The sequence below is a fragment of the Pelophylax lessonae genome (assembly GCF_965119305.1).
Source record: "Pelophylax lessonae genome assembly, chromosome: 3".
NCBI lineage: Eukaryota > Metazoa > Chordata > Amphibia > Anura > Ranidae > Pelophylax > Pelophylax lessonae.
The window spans coordinates 201,968,704-201,990,225 of record NC_138770.1 but is presented as its reverse complement, the minus strand read 5'-3'; the positions used below and the strand labels follow the sequence as shown (position 1 = coordinate 201,990,225).

At 42.5% G+C, this 21,522-nt stretch overlaps 1 protein-coding gene across 1 annotated transcript in view; it reads right to left on the bottom strand.

Moving 5' to 3' along the window:
- The window catches only part of MYO7B (myosin VIIB), a 545,169-nt gene that overhangs the window by 308,538 nt on the left and 215,109 nt on the right, over positions 1–21,522 (bottom strand). Inside the window, exons 16-18 of the mRNA XM_082249873.1 lie at positions 20,522–20,659; positions 16,520–16,678; positions 12,261–12,353 (exon numbers count right to left, since the gene is read on the bottom strand). Coding sequence (XP_082105999.1) covers positions 12,261–12,353; positions 16,520–16,678; positions 20,522–20,659 — 390 coding nt within the window. The remainder of the gene's footprint in view (positions 1–12,260; positions 12,354–16,519; positions 16,679–20,521; positions 20,660–21,522) is intronic.

The following is a 21,522-nucleotide window of genomic DNA, read 5'->3' as shown; positions in this document are numbered from 1 at the left end:
TCGGTCCCCTATAAAGGGTATTCCTCAGGGTCTCATAAGATCCCACAAATGCTGCCTCCAGGACCACAGACGCATTCGTTTTATCACAGACCAGCCACCGTGAGCCTGGATCAGCATGGCTGCCATATAGTACAAACAAAAGTCAGGGCAGGCCAACCCCCCATGTGTCCAAGGTCTTCACAACAACTTTCTGCTAAATCTGGCCGGGCATGGGGACCAAAGGAAGGTGGTCATAAGGGAATCTATTTGCTTAAATAAAAACTTTGGCAACCACACTGGGGAATGTCTGACAATATATAGCAGCACCAGGAGAATTTTAATTTTAATTAGGTTAATCTTTCCTATCAGGGACAGGGGGGAGACTAGACCAAGTACTCAGCACCTGTTTGTACCATTGAATTTTAGGCCGTAATTTGAGGGTAACAAAATCATGTATATTTGAGGAGATACGCATACCCAGGTACTTGATAGATTAAGTGAGTTGCAGTGGTGAGTCCAGATCCCACAGAGCCACAGCTCTGGCATCAATGAGGAGGACTAGGGATTTGTCCCAGTTTGTGCGCAGGCCCGAGAGGGTGGCAAACTTCTCAAGGATTGCGAGTATTTCCCGCAGGGAGGGCCCAGGATCGTGTAGGAAAAGGATTATATAATCTGCGTAAAGTGCAAGTTTCTCAACTATGGAACCCACAGGTATCCCTTGTACTCTAGGCGACTATCTAATCACTGCCGTTAGAGGCTCCATAGCCAGCGCGAACAGCGCCGGCGATAACGGGCACCCTTGTCGCATCCCCCTTCTGACCTGGAAAGGTGAGGATAATTTGCCATGCAGTTAAATGCATGCCGAGGGTCTATTGTAGAGCAGTCGGATCCATTTCAGGAACACCGGGCTGAACCCGAGGAGTTCAAGAACCTCGAATAGGTACCGCAGGCGTACAGTGTCAAAGGCTTTTTCTGTATTCCAAAGACACCATGACCCACGATTCAGAGTCAAGAGGGGGAAGCTGAAGGTGAGTATATACCCATCTAAAATTGATGTCCTTGGATCCATGCTGACCTGTGAGGGCAGCACCTTTATCAGCCTGGTGGCCAGTACCTTTGTGAGGATCTTAAGGTCATAGTTTAGGAGGGAAATGGGTCTATAGGTGGAGCAATGGGTCGGGTCCCTACTCGGCTTGGGCAGCAAGACTATATATGCTTGATAAATACTATCCAGGAGGGAGTCCACATCCAAGCAATGTGAAAAAAGCAATTTGAGCCTGGGAGCCAGTTGTTCAGAATAGGTCTTGTACCATTCGCCGGGGCAGGCCACCTGGCCCCAGAGTTTTGTTGTTAGGGAAGGAGGCAACTGCAGCCTCAATTTCCAACAGGGACAGCGGCAGATCCAGTGCCTCTCTATCCTTGTCTGAAAGCGAGGGGAGACGGGAGACGAACCTGGACCCGATCCTTTTAGGTCCATAAGAGACAGGCCCGCTGTGATGGGTGAAGGTTGGATGCTAGCTATAAGCAGAGTCCTGCGGCGGGATTGGTAAGTTTCTTGTTTTTAAAACATATTGTGCGTTTGTAACCTGAAACCGCATCCTATAGTTAAGCAGTAAGCCAGGGTGCCATGATTTGTTTCCCCACTAGAGGGCAGTGGTGTCAGGTATCCAGACTGTGCTATGCATACCTTTCATTCCATACATTGTGAGGATGCTTTTGGCGGCTCAGGAAAGCCCAGCAAGCGGAGGGACTCAGACTCCCGGGCCCGCGCACCTGATCTCATGCCCAGTGCCTTCGGTGGCCATTTCCTGTCGCTGTATATGCGGCCACATCGGCAGGGCATGCACATGCAAGCGCAGGAACAGCTTCCGTCACATACAGTACTTGCATGGTAAGGGCGTTCACGTAGCACGCCACACAGATGCAGTAAGGGGCAAAGGCGGCTATATTATTTAAGGAAGTGTTTCCCTGCACGTGGACTCCAGCAAGTGAGCTGGATGGGACACAGAGCAGAGCTTTGGCTGGGCATGTGAGTCACTGTGGGTGGGTGGATGGATACAGGCACTGACAGATTCTGGTACTGTGTGAAAACTGAGCTGTGATTTGCAATAAGCTGGTTGCAGCTTAGCATAAGGGTTGAGCACACAGAGGGTGTTGGTACCTCAAAATATTGTTGCTAGGAGCAATTTCCTCCCTGAAGAGGAGTGGGGGGAGGGGCAAGGCAGGAAGGGGCGCAAGTGACTCGCCGTCAGGATTGGAGGATCCTAGCTGTGCGTCCTCTGTATTAACCTCCCCTGAAAGGCTAGAGGGACTGGCCAATCTGAGCTATTATGGTTATCAGGCATTGTACTGTAGCTACTTCAAGTGCTTCTGCCTCAGCCTACATCACAAAGAACGATTTGGCATCAGCTTTAGCTGGCCTAGAGGATAAAATAGCTGGTATGATTGCCTCAGTGTCTTAAAGGAGGTAAGAAGTGAGATAGATCCCCTTCACCTGAGTCCCCCCCTCCCCTGTGTTAGAACAGGATTGGCCAGAAAATGTGGAAGAAGTAGCTTTGAATGACCTGGAGGAAGGTCAGGCTGAGGATTCCACTTCTGAGGAGTCAGGTTCGGAGGAGCCGTTTTCACTCTCTCAGTCCCAGAGATTGTTTATTCAGTCTCTTACTGAGATGATGCAGTCTGGATTTAAGTTACCTCCATTAGAGGTTTCTGAGGTGTCCTTTTCTTCATTAGGCTCATTACATCCTCCTCAGAGTTCTCAGGCCTTCCCTTTGCAGCCGCTTTTAGAGGAGATAGTGTATGCTGACTGGGATCACCCTGATATGGTTTCTGTTCCTCCCAAAGGTTTTCTCTTTTGTATCATATGGAGGAAAATTTTAAAAGAAATGGAGTATGCCAACGGTGGATGCTGCTATTTATTCTGTGAATAGAAATTTAACCTGTCCTAGGCAATGCCCAGGTTTTTAAAGGCCCAGCAGATAAGAAATTGGATTCTTTGCTAAAGGCTTCTTTTGCTATTGCTGAGTCTGCAGCACAACTGGCGATGGCAGCTAAAATAATTTTTCAATCTATAAAAGACAGGGCTAGATGTTTAATTAAGAGTATTCCTGCTCAAGGGGAGTCTGCTCAAGAGTTGGTAGATTTACCTTGCGCTTTGTGCTTTGCAGTGGATGCCTTTGAAGACTCAATACAGCATGTTTCACGTTTTGCTCTTTTGTCGGTACACAGAATCTTGTGGTTTAAGAATTGGTCTTTGGAGTTACCTTGCAAAAAGTTACTAACTGGTTTGCACTTTCACAGGGAGCGGCTTTTTGGTGATGATCTGGATATGTATATCCAAATTATTTCAGGGGGGAAGAGTGCGCTTCTACCGCTTAAGAGAAGGAGTAAACAGCCATCTTTCACTCTGATGCCTATTACCTCAAATTCTAGGCAGTTTCAACAGCCTCAGTCGTCTGGATCTAGAGGTCAACCTCAAAGTCACGGGCAGAAAAGGCCCTGGGTCCAGAGGCCTGCCAAGCCTTGCCCTAAATCCACCTTATGAAGAGGTTCCCCCACTCATTTGGTGGGGGGAAGGCTTCTACAGTTCCCAGATGCCTGGGAAAAGGCGATTCAGGACAGGTGAGTCATTTCCACAGTTTCACAGGGGTACAAAATAGAACTCCAGATGTGTCCCCCCTCTCTGTTTTTAGACCCAATGTTCTTGCAGATCCATTAAATAAATGGTCTTTCTTTTAGGTGCTAGACCATCTGAGATCACATGGAGTGACTGTAGAAGTTCCGGCCAACGAGAGGTTCCGAGGCTTCTACACAAATCTTTTCACAGTCCCAAAACCAAACAGAGAGGTGAGACCCATTCTGGATCTCAAGGCTCTGAACCATTTTATAAATGTGCTTCTTTCCGATGGAGTCAATCTGTTCAGTCATTGCTTCGCACGGAGGTTTTTTTTGCATCCATAGACATCGAAGATGCAGGCCTACATATGCCGATTTTCACATACTGACATGGGCAGAGAAATATGTGCCATTCCTATCAGCAGCATTCATTCTGGGAGTGGAGAACTGGCAGGCGGACTTTCTTAGTTGCCAGCAGTTGTTTCCAGGGTAGTGGTTCCCTATATCCCAAGATTTTTTTGTCAATTTTCCAACGATGGGGTACCCTGGACATAGATCTGTTGGCATCCAGGTTCAACAATAAGCTAGACAGATTTGTGTCCAGAATCAAGAATCCACTCGCAATCAGGGAAGATGCTTTGGTACCTCCTTGGGATCAGTTTTCTCTGATCTTTGCATTTCCTCTGATCCAGCTTCTGCGCAGGATACAGGAAGAGGGAAAAGCAGTGATTCTGTTAGCCTCGGCTTGGCCCAGAAGGACTTGGTATGAGCAAATTGTAAAGTTGGTGGTGGGAAGGCCACGGTCTACTCCGCCTGGACCTGCTCTCCCAAGGTCCGATATTCCATCCTGCTTTACAGTCTCTAAATTTGATGGTTTGGCTATTGAAGCCAGAATTTTGAAGGATCAGGGAATCTCAGGTTCGGCAGTTTTTACTATGATAAATGCTAAGGGGCCAGTTCCTAGGAACATTTACTACAGAGTCTGGAAATCTTACATTTCCTGGTGTGAAGCCAGGAACTGGCACCCCCGTAAATATATAATTGGGAGGATTCTTGCTGTTTTGCAAACAGTAGTAGAAATGAAGCTGGCTTTAGGTACAATTAAGGGTCAGATTTCAGCCTTATCTATCTTCTTTCAAAGGCTGATTGCTTTGCATTCTTTAGTGCGAGCCTTCATACAAGGGGTGATTCGTATGCTTCTGCCAATTAGGCCACCCTTGTGCCCTTGGTATTTAAATCTAGTTTGGCATATTCTACTGGTTCTCTTGACAAAAAATGTATTTTTTTTTTTTTGTGACAGAGTTGGCGGCTCTTTCTTGTAAGGAGCCATTTTCTTTTTCTATTGGAATTTAATAAAAAGTGTACACAATAGTATAAACTGCATGTAGCGGAAGTAAACCCATTACAATAACAGAAAAAAAAATTATAAAAAACACACTAAATAAGACTAAACAAAAAACATTTGCCCAGTCAAACATGCCCACTTCAAGGACCTCGAGCGGGAGGCAAACATATGTCAAGTCTAGTGGGCGATTGTTGGGCCATTCTTACTTCCCCCCGGGCAACCTTGACCCCTTGTATGGGACATGGATGAAACACACGGACCCACTTATACACCAGGTGGCGTCGCCAAATAGGACTGTTTCTCTACAAGAACTTTCAGTCAACTCCCCCCCTACGCTAATGGACACCTGGAGACACTCCCAATTAACACATTTTGTGAAAGCACTGCCAACGCTGATACGCTCCTATGCAGATCTTACGTCAATAGAACACATTTTGGCTCACTCCCCTCCTCCAGCCAAATAGTTGTCGTCCTTCTACAAAGCGTTGTTGGATCTTCACACCTCTACGGAACTTCGCTTTCTCAATGCCTGGGAAAGAGACTTGGAAGGTTCTTTGTCAGACGAGCAGAAGACGGCGATCCTAACCATGACCCATAAAACTTTGGTTTCCACCCACACGGCAGAAATGAACTACAAATTACTCACTCGATGGCATCTTACGTCCTCCAACTTAAGCCGCATCTTCCCTTCTTCCTTAGACCGCTGCTGGAGAGGTTGTGGAGGCAAGGGAACACATGCTCAGATTTGGTGGTCCTGCCCCATCATTAGACGATACTGGAACACAATACTCCCACTAATACATAAAATTCAGGGATGCCCGGTTCCGGATGATCCATGGACAGTTCTGTTCCACTCCACAACGGAACCGCTTCACAACTATAGGAAATCAATAAGTCCTCATCTTCTGAACGCCGCTAAGTCCCTTATTCCAAAACTATGGGCTCAACCATCTGCCCCGACGGCCGCCAATGGCTGCTCGCTGTCAATCACACCTACCGTATGGAGGACATGTCATACTCTTTGTGCAACCTCTCTTCCAAATCCAATGCAATATGGGCTTGTTGGCTGGCATTCACACACATGGAAGAATACGCCGCCTTACTATCTAGCTCTACTGCAGTTTCTCACACCCCTTAAGGAGAAGCTAGATCCGTAGTTTGTCGTACTGTCAAATACAGTGTTTTGCTATAAGATAAGGTCATAGATTGTTTATCTTCTTATCTTCTTGGGGAATGATCAGCCGGCCCCTCCCCTCCTTCCTATCTCCCCCCCTTTGTTCACCACCTTTTTTCTTTCCCTCCATCCACCCCCCCACCCCCCTTCTATCTCACCTACCTCTCCTTCTGAAAGTAATATTCAGAATAACTCTATAACCCTCGACCACATGTCTGGATTGTTGTATACTACTTTTTCACAGACTATGTATCATCTGATTTTCTTGGTTCATTTTCTGTGTTCCTATGTTTTTTCTGGTTAAAAATTTCTCAATAAAAATGTATTAAACAAAAAACGTCTAGTGGGCGATGTCCCCCCCTCAAGCCATATTTGGTAAAACATTCTTTACTATTGCTGAGAACTCTCAACTTCCCCCATCAGGAGACTAAATCCCAGAAAAAACACCTATCTGAATATATCACTAGAATAGGATAAGCCAACAAAACCCTCCACCCCAGAAATACATTAAATATACTTATTCAAACAATACCAAGGAGTGAATAATACATACATAGGAATTCAATCAGAAACTGTGTCTGTAGATGCCATCCAGCCACCCCATACCTTTTCAAATTTGGCCAAGACCCCTCTACTTGAATAAGTAGCTTTATAAAAAGGGACTGCTTTATTAACCAGTGATTTCCATGATCCCAATGTTGGGACAGAGGACTTCTTCCAGGACAAAATGATCAGTTATTTTAAATAAAACAATAAAAGGGTGAGAAGGGTGCATCTAGCTCTAGGGGTAGCCAGAGGTTCAACCGGGCTTAGTAAACAGACTTCAACTGAGAGAGGAATCGAGATGGAAGTGACTGACTAAATGCATGTAGCAATTTCTTGCCAAAAACGCTTAATGTCAGGGCACTCCCAAAGAAAGTGTAAGAAATTTGCTAGAGGCATGGAGCATCTCCAGCATATAGAGGATTGGCCCCTATATATTCAAGCCAGCCTAGCTGGGGTAAAGTAAACTCTATGTAAACATTTGTAATGAATCAAGTCGTCTCTAGTGGAAACAAGGCACTTAAATGGAGCTTCCCAGACCTCATCCAAATCGTCATGATCCAGACCAAGAGCTGCAGCCTCCCAAGCCAATCTGCATGGCTCTAGCAACTGAATGGTCTCTGGAAAGAGGTCCTTATATATAGTGGTATTGGTTTGGTAAGTAAGTCAATGCGGGTCAGTAGATCTAGGTTCAAGGTTAAGAGGGTCAGATCCAAAGTGGTACAAAAAGGCATGCCTCAATTGAATATATCTGAAAAATTGCGTATTAGTCACTTCGTAGTACTCTTTAATATCATTAAAGGCCATTAGGGAACCATTAGATACTATATGTTGTAGCGTCTTAATGCCATACTTGGTCCAAACTACTGGATCAGAATAATCATAAAAATGTGTTAAGTTTGGATTTCTCCACAGCAGAACATGGGAGACAGCTGACCAGGGCTTGACGATGTAGACGCATGTATCACAGACCATGCCTTTATAACCGAGTGCATAGAGGAGGTAAGGGAATAAGAGGATTTTAAACCACTGTACACTAGATGGGAAAGATAGAAAGGAAAAGTCCTAGCGGTTATGGTCTGCAAGTGTAAAGTATTAATTTAGTGATGGCTGCTGCTGACTAATAAGGTGTCTGTGCCTTTAAAAGTGAAAGTATTTGAGTCAGCGCAGCCCTCAGTGCAAAAGATCCTTCCATTATATTAATTAGTATACAAATAAATAAATCAATAATACATTACATAAACTGCTGGGTGCAAAAAAGTGCTAAAACTTGCGTGGATAATAAATCAATCAATCAATCAATAAATGTCCTGCAATTTCATAAGATCAAACAAATGTCCTTCTCTTAGTGCACACAATTCATAAAGTGGCTGAGCTGAAAAGTGCTCCAGTGCTCCACTCCTGTACACGGTGCTGGTGCTCCCGGCTTAAGTATCCCTACTCACTGGAACTCTGTGTGTATACAGCCTTGTACACAGTTGCTGTTTCTTTTAAAGGTCCTGGTGATCCAACGCTGTATCTGTATCTCACTGCAGGGGGCTGCTGGGACTGGCCGATCTGCCGTCTGACCCTCTGCTGCTGATCCTCTCCTACCTGGACTTACGGGAGTTAGGAGGGTCAATCATTTTCCCTTTTTGTCACCCTTCTCAAACAATTCTTCTGCCCGTTGTTTAAAAACACATTGGGTGAAGTTCTGAAAATGAACTAACAATGCCCACCTTGCCATTTGTAGCTCAGCCAAAGAAGTAGGGGAGGGCAAATCAGCATGAATTTTGGCACAGCTCGGTTCATCTTTTTCAAATTTTGGTCCACCCTGGCAGCTTTGATAGCAGAAACAAACACCCCACGTGGATGCGGCAGTGCCTTATTGGGCTCCCAGAACTCTTTCAAGTGTGGAGACACTAAGTATTCCACCGAGGGCTCCGCTACCCAGCCCAGGTGCAGCCACCAAACACTCGTATTTCTTCCCAGCACAAGACTTAACATAACCTGCAAGGGTGTGGTCAGAGATCCCACCAGTTAAATAACAGGCATCAGTAATCAGGGGTAGAAAAGCAGAGTTGGCAAAGGCTAAATCAATGTGGGATGAGGAGGCTGCTACATGAGAAAGGTAGGAATAATTGAATCAGCCCAGTGCCTAAGATCAAGGTTTTGCATGCAGGTTGGATTTGAAGTGTCTAAAGCACAATCTAAGATTTTATTAAAGTCGCCTGCCACAAAAAGCTTCAGTGGACCAAAATTAGCAACTTTCTCCAAGGCAGTGTATATGACCGTACACTGGAAGGGAGGTGGGACATATATATATATATATATATATATATTTATATTCACTACTGCCAGTAGTTGGGACTCGATGTGCAGAATCACAATTGCAACATCCGGCCCTGGGGATCTGTGACCACATGTTCAATAGTACAAGCTAATTTTTTGTGTAGTAAAATGGCAAAACCTCTGCCATATGAGGAATGAGTATAAATGAGTGTAAAGTTCTCTAAATCCAGTTTCTATTAAGGGAAAGTGTTTTATTACCAACTATACTATACTATATACTATACTGTGGCTCATATCTCGCGGCAATTATTGTGTACATTTTATTACCAACTAAATTAGTCTCCTGAAGCAGAACTATAAGTGGATTCTGGGATTTAAGATATTGTAAAACCAGGGATCTTTTAAACTTCAAATTCAACCCCCTTACATTCCAGGAAAGAATTTTAAGATTACTCATACAGAAAAAATTTGCATCCCATCAAGACAGGATATGGCTAAAAGGAGGGGAGGAGAGGGGGACAGAAATTCGGGATACAGAGAACCACACCCCACCAGACATAAATATTAAAACAGTACAGATTGTGCAAGGCAAATGTAAGACCCGTAAACAGACCAGGGAAGGACAATCCCAATAGAGGTCTGAACTTCTAGGGCAGAGTAGAAAAAAAAAAACAAAAAAAAAAAGAAACAAAAATTGTATATAGTTTCAACGCCCTGTTTGCTCCGGCTGAACAAACCAGAAAAATAGAAAAAGTTCCGGAGAAACTTCAGTCCCAAAACTAGAAAAAACAACAGCAGAGTGTTCCAAAGGATCATCTGCTTAGAGAGGAACCAGGGAGATGTACAGTTAAATCATAGCGCCCAGAACAGTAGCTTAGCATCCCACTTTGACTGGATATAAAGTTCCAGTCTCTCTGATACAAACAACTTGCATAGGAGAATAAACCTGGAAGCAAGCTGTAATTGCAACAACTCCCAAGCGCTATCCCGTAACATTGTAAGTTAAAGTGCCCTCAGTGGAGGGTAAGGACCAAGTAGGCCAGACAGCCTAGCTGCAGCTTTGGCAATTGAGTCCAACCAGTCAGCTGCATCAGCAGGGGACTCAAAAAACTTTGCAGAGCCATTATGAATGACCTTCAGGCAAATAGGATACAGCATGTTATAGATCAGACCTTTCTCCCTTAGTCATCTGCGAACATCCGTGAAGGAGTGCCTTTTCTTTTGTAGATCAGGAGAGAAGTCAGGGTATAGATGAACCACCGCATTCTCATACCGCAGCGCAGGGTGCTTACAGACCTCCACCAGGATCAGATCCCTATCCCTGAAATTGAGCAGGCGGACTAGAAAGTAGCGTGGCATTAATCCAGCGGGTCTCAGACCAGTGGGGACCCTGTGTGCTCGTTCAACTACATACACAGGAGACAATTGTTGCAAGCCCAAGAGTTGCATGAAGTAGATCTCATTTTGCGCCCTCCAGAAGCCCAACCACCCGGACATTATTGCGCTGGCAGCGGTTTTCAAGCATTTTCTGAGTGGGCCATAAGGGGTTTGACCTTTTGCTGGAGATCCACTAGTGTCTGAGCAGTGAAGGCCATGGTGACTTCCATTTCTGAGATGTGTATGTTCTGCTGCTCTGAGATGGCCTCTGCATTTCTCTGATCAGCCCAAATTACAAAGCAAGTGTGTTAATTTTCATTTCCAGGGAAGACTTACTTTCTGTGATGGCTGACAAGGATTGCAGCAGTCGCCTGATCCCCATTGAGCCCTGGATTTGCAGGGGGAGAAGAGCCACCCGGCCGGAGTCCATGGCTGCACCAATCCACCCCTCGGTCTGCACCACCACTGAAGCTGCAGAAGAGAAAGTGACAGGCAAGATGGCCGCTGCACAAGTTTTCGGTGCAGAGATCCAGGGGCCGTAGGAAGCTGGTTTCTTGCTTGAATTCCGCCTGCCTCATATGGAGAGTACCGGAGCAGTTTCCCGGACAGGAAGGAGAAATTTGCTAAGCAGGATAGTGGGTGAGAGCCCAAGATTGAGGAGGATCAACTAGATGAATGGCAGGAACTAATGCAGGGCACGTCTCTACCCTCTCACATCCTGGCCACGCCCCCAAGGAGCCATTTTTGATCTTGCAACAAGATAGAGTGGTTTTGCGACCTCTTGGGGTTTTAGCCCAAGGTAGTGTCTAGTTTTCATTTGAATCAAGATATCACACTGCCTTCCTTTTCTCCAAATCCTCGTTCTGCAGAGGAGAAGTTGTTACATTCCTTCAGGCTGGGTTCACAATGTTGCAAATTTGGATGCGGGTTTCCCCGCATCCAATTCACATGTCAGGGGACTGTGCCCGGCTCTCAATGGAGACGGTTCACACAGCTCCGTGTTGGCTGCGGATTGGCTTGCAGAAAAGTCCTGTGCGTCTTCTGGTACATTTCAGGTTCGAATTCAGTCAATAATTTGGACCTAATTCAGACCTGAAACAGGAATTGGGAATGCATCGGACCCTTGCTGCGAGCCGCTCTGAATTTAGTGTGAACCCAGACTCAATGTGGTACGAGCTGTCAGAGTCTCTCTGAAGACGTCAACTCAGATTTGGAAAACCGATTCTTTGTTTGGGGCAGACAGCATCTAAGTCAACTATCCTAATGAATCAGCCAGGTAATTTATCAGGCTTATGGGATAAAGGGAAAAGCCCCACACTTTCAGGTAAGGGCACACTCTACAAGGAGAGTAAGTGCCTCATTGGCAGTTCGTCAGCAAGCATCTATTGCCAAGATTTGAAAGATCTCTACTTGGTCTTCAGTACATACATTCAATATATTTTATCAGGTGGATGTTAGGGCGCAAGAGGATACTGTGTTTGGTCGCAGTGTGCTGCAAGCAGCAATGTAGGTCCTTTAGTCTGATGACGGTTGTCATAAACACTGTCTCCCTCCCCTCAAGGGCATTTCTTTGGGATGTCCCCGATAGTAATTATTATAGCTGCAATGTGTCCCGTGATGTACAATAAATAAAATTGGATTTTCCTACATTCTTACATGTAAAATCCATTTCTTGGAGTACATCATGGGACACAGAGGTCCCTCCCATCTTGTCTGGGAATGTATTGCTTGCTACAAAACTGAGGTACTTCCTGTATGGGAGGTGTCATATAGAGGGGGACTTCCTGTATTTTGGTTTGCCAGTGTCCATTCACCTATAGGTGGCATATCACCCAGATAGTAATTATTATGGCTGCTCTGTGTCCCGTGATGTACCCCTAGAAATTGATTTTACAGGTAAAAATGTAGGAAAATCAAATTACATCTACATTTGTAGGAAGTATTATTAATTATTACCTTTAGGAAAAGTTTAGTTTTTCCTACTTTCCAGTCTTCATGTTTTCCAATAATAGCACCACAGATATCAACACTGCAAGCCTGGTGATCCCACTAATAACGAGAAATGTATATATTTATATCCTTTGCAAGAGAAATGCAAATAATGCAAAAGGTAAGTTAAAAGGTTTACACAACAACATGAGGCTATAAGTGTCCATAATGTAATTAATCTAAAGGTCTGATATCAATTATATCAACATTAAGGAGCTTTCCAAGATTTTCCCCACCTACTGTATGTACAGTGGGTACGGAAAGTATTCAGACCCCCTTAAATTTTTCACTCTTTGTTATATTGCAGCCATTTGCTAAAATCATTTAAGTTCATTCTTCTTCCTCATGAATGTACACATAGCACCCCATACTGACAGAAAAACACAGAATTGTTGACATTGTTGCAGATTTTTTAAAAAAGAAAAACTGAAATGTCACATGGTCCTAAGTATTCAGACCCTTTGCTCAGTATTAAGTAGAAGCCCCCTTTTGATCTAATACAGCCAGGAGTCTTTTTGGGAAAGATGCAACAAGTCTTTCACACCTGGATTTGGGGATCCTCTGCCATTCCTCCTTGCAGATCCTCTCCAGTTCTGTCAGGTTGGATGGTAAACGTTGGTGGACAGCCATTTTTAGGTCTCTCCAGAGATGCTCAATTGGGTTTAAGTCAGGGCTCTGGCTGGGCCATTCAAGAACAGTCACGGAGTTGTATGCATATTATATATATATATATATATATGCATATTCTTGGTATGTCTACTGTGGGAGTTATGGAGCTTTAAAATATTCCTACTGCCCCTCCAACAATGTAGGAAAAGGTATAAACTGAATGTATTAATGTAGATGAAAAAATGGACAGCACAACTATATGACTGATACTCACAGTTCTAGGTGGGGCTTCCTTGAATACTGTTCTACAGTGGCCTTGAATTTCACACCTGTTAACGTGATGATCTCTTTACTACATCACAATTAGCTCACTTTGATTTTTTAGTGCTGCCACTCTTCACCCAGCCAATGTCAGTATGCTGTGATACTTTGAAGGATTGAATCTCATCAGTTCAGGTGCTATTATCTAGGTAGCCCTCCCCTCCCTAAAGTGGATGTAAACCCTCACATATACACAGTGAAGTGAACATCCTCAGATGAAACACAGAGATGAAACAAATCTGCCTACATAGGTTGTATTTGTATATCTGCTGTCTTAGAAAATGAACATTGTAGCTTTCTGGTTATCCTATAATGTTTATCATGACTTCCTGGTTCAGCATAATAGTTCTCCTTTCATTGTAAATTGCAATGTGTCTTGCATGAAACTTTATCCCTCTGGGATTATGGACTTCCATGACAGTTTTGAATGTATAATTTTATATATCTTTTTGTTTATTGTTGACTCATCAAGAAATATACTTATAACTGCGCCATTTTCATATGAATAAAGTTTAAATAAAAAGACAATGTTTAAAGTCAAGAAAGTGAACATTGTGTTAGATTTTTCCTTCCTGCTCCAGCACTCGGTGTGAAGTCTTGGCATACACTGTGTGACAGCTGATTGGAGGAAAATCACACCCCCCCTCCCTCCACATAGGCAGAGGAAGGAAGAAACAGCTCTCTGCTAATCTATCTTTATGCACCCACCCGACACAAATTACCATCTGCTCTTATCTCCTGATTCTGAGAACTTGACAGAAGTTATCATTCTGATAACAGAGGAACATAGCAACAGAAAGACACTGGACTTAGGGCTTTGGCAAGAGATAAGTAAACACTACAGATATACAGTATTTCACAAAAGTGAGTACACCCCTCAAATATATTATATCTTTTCATGTGACAACACTAAAGAAATTACACTTTTCTACAATGTAAAGTAGTGAGTGTACAGCTTGTATAACAGTGTCAATTTGCTGTCCCCTCAAAATAACACAACAGGCAACCATTAATGTCTAAACCACTAGCAACAAAGGTTAGTACACCCCTTAGTGAAAATGTCAAAATTGGACCCAAAGTGTCAATATCTTGTGTGACCATTATTTTCCAGCACTGCCTTAACCCTCTTGGGTATGGAGTTCACCAGAGCTTCACAATTTGCCACTGGAGTTCTCTTCCACTCTTCCATGATGACATCACGGAGCTGGTGGATGTTAGAGACTTTGCACTCCTCCACCTTCTGTTTGAGGATGCCCCACAGATGCTCAATAGGGTTTAGGTCTGGAGACATGCATGGCCAGTCCACCTTTACCCTTCTTCTTTATCAAGGCAGTGGTCGTCTTGGAGGTGTGTTTGGGGTCTTTATCATGTTGGAATACTGCCCTGCGGCCAAGTCTCTGAAGAGAGGGGATCATGCTCTGCTTCAGTATGTCACAGTACATGTTGGCATTCATGGTTCCCTCAAAGAACTGTAGCTCCCCAGTGCCGGCAGCACTCATGTAGCCCCCAGAACACAAAACTCCCACCACCATGCTGACTGTAGGCAAGACATACTTGTCTTTGTACTCCTCACCTGGTTGTCGCCACACACGCTTGACACCATCTGAAACAAATAAGTTTATGTTGGTCTCATCAGACAACAGGACATGGTTCCAGTAATCCATGTCTGCTTGTCTTCAGCAAACTGTTTGCAGGCTTTCTTTAGAAGCATCATCTTTAGAAGAGGCTTCCTTTTGTGATGACAGCCATGCAGACCAATGTGATGCAGTGTGCGGCATATGGTCTGAGCACTGACAGGATGACCCCCCACCCCCACAGACCACAAGACATGGTTCCAGTAATCCATGTCTTTAGTCTGCTTGTCTTCAGCAAACGGTTTGCTTGCTTTCTTGTGCATCATCTTTAGAAGAGGCTTCCTTCTGGAAGCAGACCAATTTTATACAGTGCGTGGCGTATGGTCTGAGCACTGACAGGCTGGCCTCCCACCCCTTCAACCTCTGCAGCAATGCTGGCAGCACTCATATGTCTATTTCCCAAAGACAACCTCTAGATATGATGCTGAGCATGTGCAATCAACTCCTTTGGTCGACCACGGCGAGACCTGTTCTGAGTGGAACCTGTCCTGTTAAATCACTGTATGGTCTTGGCCACCATGCTGCAGCTCAGTTTCAGGGTCTTGGCAATCTTCTTATAGCCTAGGTCATCTTTTTGTAGAGCAACAATTATTTTTTCAGAGCCTCAGAGAGTTCTTTGCCAAGAGGTGCCATGTTGAAATTCCAGTGACCAGTATGAGCGAGTGAGAGCGATAACATCAAATTTAACACACACTCCCCAATCACATCTGAGACCTTGTAACACTAACGAATCACATGACACCTTGGAGGGAAAAGGGCTTATTGGGCCCAATTTGGAAATTTCAACTTAGTGGTGTACTCACTTTTGTTGCCAGCGTTTCCGACATTAATGGCTGTGTGTTGAGTAATTTGGAGGGGACAGCACATTTACACTGTTATACAAGCTGTACACTCACTACTTTTACATTGTAGCAAAGTGTAATTTCTTCAGTGTTGAAAAGAAAAGATATAATAAAATATTTACAAAAATGTGAGGGGTGTACTAACTTTTCTGAGATACTGTATGTGCCCAGGTCAATTTTCATGAATAGGGTTTACATCCACTTTAACCCCCGTCTCCTAAAGTTCTCTTTTATTTATTTAACTTTTTTTTTTAATAAACCCTAGGCCACTCTTGGCCTTTTTAATTAGATTGGTGACGGTCCAAACTCTTTAACCAAAAAAAACACTTTCTAAATGGAACTTATCTCCACAAATCTATGACTAACTTCATAAGTCTCTCCCCCTGATGAATTTATTGTACAACATTAATGAAATTTCTTATTCTTATTTGTCATTTATGATTGATTATATGAGGATGACAGTAGGACCATTCTGTTGATGAACGTTATTTTTCCTCTCTCTTTGTAAACATCTTTAAACTTCAATAAAAATACAGTATATTGTTAAAAAAAACCTATCTGTCCTAGTAATGTGATTTTGTATGTTTCACTCTTTGCTTTGGAATGATGTGCTTTCATTTCAACGACTAAAACGCCTCAAACTAAAAGTTTTATAAAGTAGACAATACACAACAGACCCATTTTATAATATTTTGACTTATCGCAAATTTACCACCCCAGCCCAAGCTGCTTTGTTTTAGTTTTATATATAAGCTTTTCAATATTTCTAGTCTTTATAATATTATACATTATCATTTATCAGACTGGGCTATATTTTTACCGTCTTGCGACTTTGAGAACCTAATGGCAACAACACTCTAAATCTGTGAAAGAAATCGGAGAAGGTGTAACGGATTGGATATCCGGCTTTTCGGATTCGTATGGTCTCCATCATTCCAGAGTATCTTAGTTGCCGAATGCAAAGCTCGCGATCAAAGAGCTGGAAAACACAAGGAAGACATGTTTTATTGCTGAAGACTTTAGAATTTTTAATGCCACCCATGTGGGCCTTCTGACCCATGTAAATCAATTCATTGTGGCCACCCTATTTTGACCTGGAATGTAAGTCTCCTAAATTTCCTAAATGCACAAATATGAACATGTACCAAAGCAAAAAAAAATGTTTAAAGAAAGTACTGTTATGCTTGAAGTGAAACTTTAAAATGCACAATTTATTTAAATAGTATGCCCGTGGATATCCCTAATCTGCCTGTATGTAGCCTTTGTCAAAAATACTGACAGAAAATAAATGTAATTTATGCCGTCGGTAAATAACTCAATACAAAAAAAAAATGCAGAGTTCCCCCTAAAAATACATACCAGATCCTCAGCCTTGATAATGGTCTTGTATGGATGTCAAGAAAGACCCCCCAAAAAAAAAAACAAACAAACAAAAAACTTGGGGTCCCCCAAAATCTATACCAGAGCTTTATGTAAGCATGCAGCCTGGCAGGCCAGGAAATAGGGAGATGGGCATGCACTCTCTCTTCTGAACCATGCCAAGCCACATGCTGTCAACATGGGGAGGATACCTTACCAGAGGGAAACACCCTGGAAAAGCACCTTGTCGCTATGGCAGGTGGTTGTGGGGATCTGTGGGCGGGGCCTTTTGGAATCTAGAAACCGTTTTTAAAAATAAGGGGGCTCCAAGGTACTGGCTCCCTCTTCCCCATTTGAATGAGTAAAGGGTACAAAGAACCCCTGCTCAATCATAAAAAAGCATAAAAAATAAATAAAGACACACTTTTTGACTAAAACTTACATTAAAAAAAATATATATATAAATGTCCCATGTAAATCCATTGTGAATCCTGTCATCAAGCAATGCAGATCCTAGTCAATGATGAACCTATGATGTCACTGACCAAATATGGTCATGTCCATATTTGGTCAATGTCACCTGGGAGACTACAATCCCTTTGTTTATATTTGGTGCTGTTCATCGAGATTGACAAGAATCAGCATTAATGGATGCCATGATTGATGATCGATTTACATCCTAGGACATTTTTGGTGTTTTTTTTTTTTTTTTAATAAAGGACTTGCCTAAAAATGTGTGCCTTTATTAGCTATTAACATTTTTTGTGAATGAGAGGGGGTGCTATGTGCCATTTATTTGTTCACATGATAGGAAGCCGACATCCAGAGATTCCCCTCATTTTTAAGGGGGGGCTTCCAGATTCCGATTATCACCTTGCCTGTCTGCACATCAACATGCAGATAAGGTGCTCTCCCAATATTGAGGGAATGTGGCCTGTTATGGTTCTGAAGGAAGGAGGGCACAAAGACTTCACTCCTACCTGGTCTGCTTTTCTGAATGTTTAGATAAGGGTCTGGCATGGATTTTGTGTGAGACCACAAGCTTTTTTTGCTTTCTTTTTTTTACACAGGGTTTCCCTTTAGGATCCATACTAGGCCCAGAAGATCTGGTATGAAATTTGGGGGGCACTCCACAATGCTTTTTTTTTCAAACTGCCACCGCTCCTTTAATTGCCTGTCAGCCAGGAAACCCCAACTGACAGCTAAATGGATCAGGTGGGGATACATTACTGGTTTTATAGAACACCAGCAGCTGCCAGCACCCCAACAACCAGGAGGCTCCAGCAGAAAGCTGTCACATTAAGCAGCAGTAGTAACACCACTGCTAACTGTTTCACTTCCCACTGCAGATGGGAACATGAGTTTGGACTGAATCGGCAGTCCACCCCTACTTCTAAAACATAAAACCATAACCAGCGACATTGTCTACTTAAAATCCTTTTGTAGGTTTTACAAAGGCCTTAGGTTAATTTCCATGTTGAAGTTTATTGGCTTCGGTTTTGAGTGTTTAGTTTAACAGAATTATTAAGCTAAACTGTATGCAGACCTTCGCTGCTTAAAGTGTATCTAAAGACATTTTTAGTTTTATATGGTAAGGAAGGGATAGAACCCCTGTTAGGTTTTTACTGCTATGTCTCTGTTAGGAAATTCACTCTATTTAGAGTGAAAATTCAAAATGTTAAAGTTGTCACTTAACCACTTCTGGACCGCCCGCCTGAGAAATACTGCGTCAGGCTGGCCCTCCTGCGCGAACCGCCGTAGGTATATAGACGTCCGCCTGCAGCAAAGGGGCGAGCGCACACCGCCGCTAGCACGCTCCTGCCCCCACTCGGCAGCGGGAACTCCGATGCATGGGGCAAGTGGCTCCAACTGCCGCCTGCCACCCGCAATCGCTCCCCGCTGAGAGAGAAGAACGGTCAGCTGTTGTAAACACAGCTGATCGTTCTCTCTGAAATGATCACAGAGTGCCTGAGATCCTTCTATACAGGATCACAGGTCTCTATGATCATTTCACAAGCCCTGCCCCCATACAGTTAGACTGTGTCATTATTACAGTAACAGTGCATATTTTTAGCACTGATTACTGTAGTAATGTCACTGGTCCCCCCAAAAGTGTCAAACATGTCAGTTAGGGGTCTGATCTGTCTGCTGCAATCCCGCTAAAAATCACAGATCGTCGCCATTACTAGTAAAAAAAACAATAAAAATGACATAAATCTTTCCTGTAGTTAATAGACGTGATAACTTTTGCGCAAACCAATCAAGATACGCTTATTGAGATTTTTTTTACCAAGAATATGTGGCAGATAACAAATTGGCCTAAAATGTTAAAAAATTTTGATTTTTAATTTTTTTTTTGGGAATGTTATATAGCAGAAAGTGAAAAATATTGTTTTTTTTTTGTTTTGTTTTTTCAGAATTGTTGCTCATTTTTTGTTTATAGCGCAAAAAAAAAAAAAAATATCGCAGAGGTGATCAAATACCACCAAAAGAAAGCTCCATTTGTGGGGAAAAAAAGGACATCAATTTTATTTGGGTGCAGCATCGCACAACCATACAATTGTCAAGTAATGCAGTGCCAAATCACAAAAAAATGGCCTGGTCATTAAGGGGGCAAATCCTTCTGGTCCAGAAGTGGTTAAGCGAGAAGGGAAGGGAACATTTTTCAATGGGGGCACTTGTTTGGGTAATAACTATAAAAAGAGGATTTCCTTTATTTTGAGAGATTTTCTTTAAATGACTGTTATGCTTCCAACACAGGAAGTAAAAGTAAATCTTCCTGTTGGAACACAGACAGCAAAGATGCTTTAAAGAGGTTTTAACTATTCCCCACTATTTCCAAAATTAAAAAAAAATGTTTTGGCTTTAGATACATTTTAGTTGTTTACCACTGAACTAAAATTATTTCCATAAATCCTTGAGACTTTTCATGTATCTGGTACACTATTTCTGAGCAAAATGATCACAAACAAATTTATTTTAGCGCATTGAAAAAAGGATATTGAGCAAGTTACCTGACCTGTAACCTCAGCTGAACCCCTATTTGTAATCCTAACCCTAGACTTTAAATCGAACCCCAAAGTCAAGATTTGCCAAAATAATTTCAGTGATCACAATAAGAAAAAAAAATCATGACACACTAATACCATTAAACAGAACAATATTGTGCCAAGCAATTTCATTTTTTTCTTCTGAAATGACAAGACCAAAATTTGGTTCAGAGATAGCATGTCACAAATGGCTGACCCTGAAAAGGTGTGCTCAAATATCTATGCCAAAAGAATATGTTTCTATCAGGCTTCTAGAGAAGCTTGTTATCCTATGTGTTATTTTAATATGTATGAAATAATGTGCAATTAATGAACTGAAAAGTGGGCATGAAGATGAAGATGATTAACATTACTCTCAAATGTATTTTTTCAAACAACTCTAGAAATAAACCTACAAAACAGGTCACACATACCAATGGCTTCTTAAAGTCATTGGGCTTGATACAACGAATAAAGTAAGGTTGGCAATTTCCCAGAATTTTCATCAGCTGTTCCAGTGACTGCTTGAACTGTCCTCCAAGAGTAGGTAAAGACTTGTTTGTGTCTGAGATCTGCAGGTGAGCAAAGGACACAAAGGATTAAACACTGCTTAATTTAGAATTAACTTCTACTTGGCAAACATGGGCCGTGTTGTCCTAATACTATCTAAGGTTCCAATACTTATGGTTGTCCTACTTGCCCTGATAGATTAAATTTGGAGATTAATCTCTGCCATTAGAAGCTATATGAATGTTTTCATTTAGATTGGAAATCTTGTATAATCACTTGTCTCGCTCTGCATGTGCAGTAGTCACATTTCATTACTAAAAAAAAAAAAAAAACAGTGAAGTGGCACAACCAGAAGCAAGCAAGTAATTTTAAGAGAAAATGGGTACATTTTATTTTTTTACATCTACGTTATTATTTATGCAACATGAAAATAGGTTTTACCTTCAAAAGGACCTGAAGTTCTTGAACTATGTTAAAGTTTTCATTTAGTTTAATGGAAAGTATCTTTTGATCTTTTTTTGTTACTATTACTAGCTTTTTCTTTTTAGAGCTATGGTCTTTTATTCCATAGAAAATCCTGGTTTATCTCTCAGCTGAAAGCCTGGGCAATTGTGTTCATTGTAAGACAATGCTCCTGTATGGCATTTCACTCCCTTCTTCAGACCAAATTAGGGGTTTCAGCAGAGAAGGGGTAGGGTTGCTAGAGAAGGGATGAACGAGCTTTAAGGAAGAACAGTGTAGAACAATGGTGATAAAGACAGCATTGCTATATTGGGCATTGTGGGCCTGAATATTAATCAAGGGTCTAGTCTACTGTTTCTATGGAAGGAGAAAGCTCTAAAAATAGCTATTTTTGGCAAATAAACTGTAAATAATATTTTTTTAACCTAAAAAATGTATTTTTCAGAGACAACAAAAAGTGCAT